This window comes from Eretmochelys imbricata, chromosome 8 (genome assembly GCF_965152235.1).
Source record: "Eretmochelys imbricata isolate rEreImb1 chromosome 8, rEreImb1.hap1, whole genome shotgun sequence".
NCBI classification, from domain to species: domain Eukaryota; kingdom Metazoa; phylum Chordata; order Testudines; family Cheloniidae; genus Eretmochelys; species Eretmochelys imbricata.
In genome coordinates this window covers 14,819,556-14,825,118 of record NC_135579.1, presented here as the reverse complement: position 1 = coordinate 14,825,118, position 5,563 = coordinate 14,819,556, and the positions used below count along the sequence as shown (strand labels likewise).

Genomic DNA, 5,563 nt, shown 5'->3' with positions numbered 1-5,563 from the left:
AATCTTCTACAAGATTGTACTAACAGAGATGGTAGTCAAGATCGCGCCATAAGATTTATCGAATCAAATTACTGTTGATTTCCAGAAGTGTCAAGTATTTTAATTTAAAAGCTTCTATTAAAAGTAATGGTTGCAATGAAGTGTGATTTATAACAGACCACCTGATTAATGGATCAGGCCAAGACTCATTTGAGTGTGTCATGCTGCATCCCTGAAACTCAGCCCAATACCCCCCTCCCTTTACAAGAGAAATAACTGCTATCTTCCCCCGGCCCGCCCGGTGTTGTGGTCCTGTGAGGTGCTGAGCCCCCTTCGACTCCCACTGACTTCATCCTTCATTGGCTTTGTGAGGGTTGAATGTACTTCGCAGCAGGAACAGGCTGCAGGGAAACTAAACCATAGCAGGAGGAAACTGTTGACTCTGTTAATAACTACAGCCCCAATTCAGCAAAACATCTGAATTGTCCTGTTGACTACTTACATGCTTAAAGTTCAAAATGTACTTAAATGCTTTCCTGAACTGGGGCCGTATTTCTTATTACAGCCTCCCCTCATCCACCCACCTAGATCTGTAGCCCAAAGTTACATTTTCTTTCTGCCTTATCTGCAAAACATCACAGCCACCATATCTTGTACATATATATCTTTATTACACACAACTCAATTTCATTTTCAATAATTACTGTAATTTGTCATCTACACTTAGCCTCAAATCTCCTCTCTTATATAACATTTTGATTGCTACATATGGAATGTCTATTTTCTAGTTTTCTATGCTTAATCCTCAGCGTGGACTTGAATTAGAAATAACTTTTTTTTTTCTCTTCCCCAGCAATACCCTGACTACAAAGTGATTCTGTTCTTACAAAGTGATGGTTTCAATAGTTCTTCAAGGCAGCACAGTCATATTTTGGAGGCGTGTATACGCTGTCCATTTTCTGGGTTTTGTTGCATATGTTTTTCTCTTTGATCCAAGACACAAAGTTCTTTAAATCTTCTTTAAACGTATCAAAATCTGTTGTTGTGGTCTCGCAGGACGAATGATTGCCTGGGGATTCCTAAGAGGGGGAAAGACATTTTTTTTTTTTAGGAGAAAATTTATAGTTAATTTCCCTCCAAATATTACATATTCATAGAATCATAGAATATCAGGGTTGGAAGGGACCTCAGGAGGTCATCTAGTCCAACCCCCTGCTCAAAGCAGGACCGATCCCCGACTAAATCATCCTAGCCAGGGCCTTGTCAAGCCTGACCTTAAAAACTTCTAGGGAAGGAGATTCCACCACCTCCCTAGGTAACGCATTCCAGTGTTTCACCACCCTCGTAGTGAAAAAGTTTTTCCTAATATCCAACCTAAATCTCCCCCACTGCAACTTGAGACCATTACTCCTCGTTCTGTGATCTGCTACCACTGAGAACAGTCTAGAGCCATCCTCTTTGGAACCCCCTTTCAGGTAGTTGAAAGCAGCTATCAAATCCCCCCTCATTCTTCTCTTATGAAGACTAAACATCCCCAGTTCCCTCAGCCTCTCCTCATAAGTCATGTGTTCCAGACCCCTAATCATTTTTGTTGCCCTGCGCTGGACTCTTCCCAATTTTTCCACATCCTTCTTGTAGTGTGGGGCCCAAAACTGGACACAGTACTCCAGATGAGGCCTCACCAATGTCGAATAGAGGGGAACGATCACGTCCCTCGATCTGCTGGCAATGCCCCTACTTATACATCCCAAAATGCCATTGGCCTTCTTGGCAACAAGGGCACACTGTTACATTCTATATCACTTAGCCCAAATGACCAGTATCACATGTGAAACCAAGATAACTGTCCTCCCTCCCCCCATACTCACAGCAAATGGCTCCACATTAATCCTACAAAGCAGTAATATGAGCCCATGTTCTGATCATCCTTGAAAACATGCACAATACCCCATCCTCTCTGCAGCTACTGGATGATTAATATCTGGCAGATGGGAGTGTGAGCAACCAGATCAAAGAATATGTTTAACTCACAGAATATAGACTATGGACTCTTAAAACCCATTCTGGAACACCATGACATCATTATTGCAGTAAAACCAGTCAGTAGAAAAAGTGTAGGTGCATTTTTTTTCTATCTCAGTATCACCCTTCAAGCAATCAAAATGGCGTAAGATATCTGTTGGTGAGTACTGTCTGTATCCTCCCTGTTAATTGCATTGCAGTTCTCTTAAGTGCAGATTGCCAATTGCACCAAGGTATGCAATTTCTTCATGGTCATTATTTTTTTCCTAAGGACTACAATGAAACCATCAAGCTCATTAAAAGTCTGAGTGGACTGATGTCACTAGTGAACTGTATAGGCATGAGTCTGTGCACTACAGTCAAATCTTGAAATCCTCAAGGACTGGAGCTGGTCAGCATATAGGAGAGGGGAGGGTATTGCAAAGATGGTTTTGGTTTTCTATTTTGAGTTAAAAACAGAGATTTGAAAAATTTCTAACTGCTCCATAGTTGGTTGAAAAGCTGAGAAGCAATTTTGTGAAAGGACCAATTTGCTGAGAACCTTCCACAAGTCTCTCCCTGCTTCCTGCATAGAGCGGGTGCTCAACTGCCTTCTCCTGGGCCATATGGAGAGCCTGCTGAGTGTCTAGGGTTCTGTGTGGGTTGACAAGCAACTGGAGAGATATGTAACACAGGAACTTGCCCCTTAATGGCTGGAGGGCAAGCCAACCTTGTTTACCAAAGGAGGTACGCCTCAACGAGAGAAGCTCATTCCCTATGAAGAGCAGCAGGTGGCCGCAGGGTGGGAAGAAAAATGCTCAGGACACAGAACCTTGGGGAGCTGTAGCTGGTCTGGCTCTTGCAGAGACAGTGAACTGTGACCCAGTTCTGAGGGAGAGGCTGGAAACCCCCCCCGGCTAAGGGAAGAGAGACACTGAACTGGTGTTGGGACCTGGAAGGCCAGTGTGTACTTGGGGACTGAATAAATTGGATCCCAGGTGGGGAATGTTTTAATTTCCTTTTAACTCTGTTGGGTTAAAGGAGCTGTGAAGAAGGGGGAAAAGAGAGGCAGGGGGCCGTAGAGTGACTTCTGGCCATGTGAGAATGCATAGGAGGTGGCAACTACATTTCCCTCCACCACACACATACACTGCCCCTTTAAGGTGGGGGTACTGTCCTGGAGCATCCACTGGTTGTGGAACCTAGGAAGGAGTTTCTCCAGTGGGACTGCCCTGCCTTGGAGTGTTTTGCTGTGTTACCAGAGAGCATGAGCTGATGAAGGGGCATTAGGCTTCCATTTGCCCTAGGCGCTCACTGGTTTCCCGCCCACCCTCCCTTCCCGCCAGGACCTCTGCTCCTGACGTAAATCAATTCACTGATATAGCAATGGGAGAGAAATCTCTGCTAGAGAACCTTGAATAGATTCCCTACCCTTTAGATCTTTTTATGAATGGGCAACTTGGCCATCAATTTTCACTCATTCCTTAATCAGGCACAACTTTCACTGACTTTCTAGTTAGTCAAGATTTCAGGGTCCCAGTCATTCCATCAGTTGCAGTCATGGGAACTACATGAAATGATAGATTCCCAGGGCTGGGCCCGATGTGTTTTCAAAAAGGATTAGTGCCTTTTTTGAAAGGTATTTATTGAATAAACACAGAAAAAAGGAGAGAGAAAGCTGAGTAAATTGATACCTGTGTGGGATAACACTTGAGAGTAAAGCAAAATAAATAATAAAAAACCTACTTTTAGAAATGGGCAAACGTTTTTCAGTTCTTTCATATCTTCTTCAACTCCCAATACGCACTTGTCGCGGTTTATTTTGTGCAATTCATGAATAAATTCATTTGCGTATTTATGTGAACATTTTTGACACTGAGATAAATAGGAGAAAAGTTAACTGTAGCTGTATCCTATACGTTTATATTACATTTTACACCAGCCTAGTTTTTCTTGAAATAAGTCAGTCAAATCATATATTGAATCTCAACAGTCAAATTATTATTTTTCAACACAAATGTAGCCCCTTTTCCTCCCACCCAGTTGTCCTTCTATAACTTTTGAAAAGTGAGCCTGTGTCTGAAACTTTCATATGCGCAATAGTTACAAATCACTCCTAAATTACTATACCTAAAGACTTGGCAGTGAAAACATTTTCATTATTATTATTATTATTATTATTGTTTGTTTTATGCATTTGAAAGTGTTTGGGGACTAATTGAGCTCCACTGAAGTCTTTCCATTGATTTGAATGGACTGAGGAGGTGATCCTTACATATAGTCAGTTTCACTGTTTTTCCATACAGTTAGTCACTTCCTGCCTGGATGAAAAGACCGTTATGCTCATCAACTTCGGAACAGAAAACCCGTTATAAAAATGTATTAAAAGAACTTAATTTTTTGTTTAAATCAGGGTATACTATTTATGTCCATCAGCAACTGCAATGTTTTGATCTTAGTCAAATTCTTAAAATTCAAAATGACAGTATCCATTTGAAAGAAAATATGGTACGTCCTCCGTAACTGCAGAAAAATATCATGAACTATTGCATTGGTACTTTAGAGAGTCATCAAATAAATGTCATAAGTTACTAAGTAAAAACCCCTTTCTCCAAGCCATTCTTTGATTTCCTCACTAACAACGCCCATGTACCCTTCCCATGCCTTAGCTGTTCTCTCAGATGCTGTAATAGTGTGTTAGACTAGTGTGCATCTGAAGAAGTGGGCTTTTTACCCACGAAAGCTTATGCCCAAATAAATCTGTTAGTCTTTAAGGTGCCACTGGACTCCTTGTTGTTTGTGTTTTATACTGTTATCTCTTTGGGAACCCCGCATTTTCGCTTGTCTTGCAAACCCTGGATACATTTACCAAAACAGTATAAAAATAATTATAGTAATAAACCACAGCTGCTTACCGTGATATTTGTTGGTGTAGTAAAATGTTTCTAAACATGAAAGAAATCAGTCAGTTTCAAGTTTAAAATTATCACAAAAAGAAATTGTTCAGAAAAAAACCCTGAAATTGACTTACCCCAGAATTCTCATGCGTCTTATTAAGTAAAGAAATAATTTCCTTCACTAATGTAGCGATATTATGTGGCGAGTTTGACGTTGTTATCTTCAGAGGAACAAAATGACTGTGTATCCCAAGACTAAGAAATATCAGAAGCATGTATTTGTACATTTTAAATGCAGTCTCTGTAGGCTTGGAATTTTTTGTAATGTATTGTAACTTATTTTGTGTTCAAGCTCATCTCTCTTTATATATAGCTATTGAGCTTGCTTATATATGAAATCTGGCTACGATTACTATCTTATCTGACTCGCATATCATTGAAATAGGAAGTAAACTACAACCTAAGCAGTATAATTAGCTGCTTATCTGATTTTAAATGTGCTTGCTATTCATATTAAGTCTGTTAGTATTTTAAATTTAAATACTTTAATTTAAAAAATACATATCCATTTCTAACTTTTAATTAGATGTTTTTTCTACACAAGCACTAATGATGTACAAATGCATATCCCAATAAACATACCCCAGTCACATGGGGCAAGAGCCTCTGCTGGTGTAAATCAGCAT

The 5,563-nt window shown here is 40.2% G+C and overlaps 1 protein-coding gene across 2 annotated transcripts; it reads right to left on the bottom strand.

Annotated features, from left to right (window-relative positions):
- Positions 1 to 628: 628 nt before the first annotated feature.
- On the bottom strand, positions 629 to 5,226 carry LOC144268895 (uncharacterized). Of its 2 annotated transcripts, XM_077824195.1 has the most exons (4): positions 5,012 to 5,226; positions 4,896 to 4,925; positions 3,727 to 3,855; positions 629 to 1,058 (listed from the first exon to the last, which is right to left on the bottom strand). In XM_077824195.1, the coding sequence occupies exons 1-4, from the start codon at positions 5,162 to 5,164 to the stop codon at positions 879 to 881; spliced, it is 492 nt and encodes a 163-aa protein (XP_077680321.1). In that variant the 5' UTR covers positions 5,165 to 5,226; the 3' UTR covers positions 629 to 878. The 2 variants fall into 2 exon arrangements, with proteins under 2 accessions (XP_077680321.1, XP_077680322.1); XM_077824196.1 differs by lacking the exon at positions 4,896 to 4,925.
- Positions 5,227 to 5,563: the final 337 nt, after the last annotated feature.

Coding starts and splice junctions, on each gene's coding strand:
- LOC144268895 (XM_077824195.1), bottom strand. CDS start 5,164: ATGTACAAATACATGCTTCTGATATTTCTTAGTCTTGGGATACACAGT. Junction 3,856..4,895: donor CTACACCAACAAATATCACG/GTAAGCAGCTGT, acceptor TATTTATCTCAG/TGTCAAAAATGTTCACATAA. Junction 1,059..3,726: donor ACGTTTGCCCATTTCTAAAA/GTAGGTTTTTTA, acceptor TCCCCCTCTTAG/GAATCCCCAGGCAATCATTC.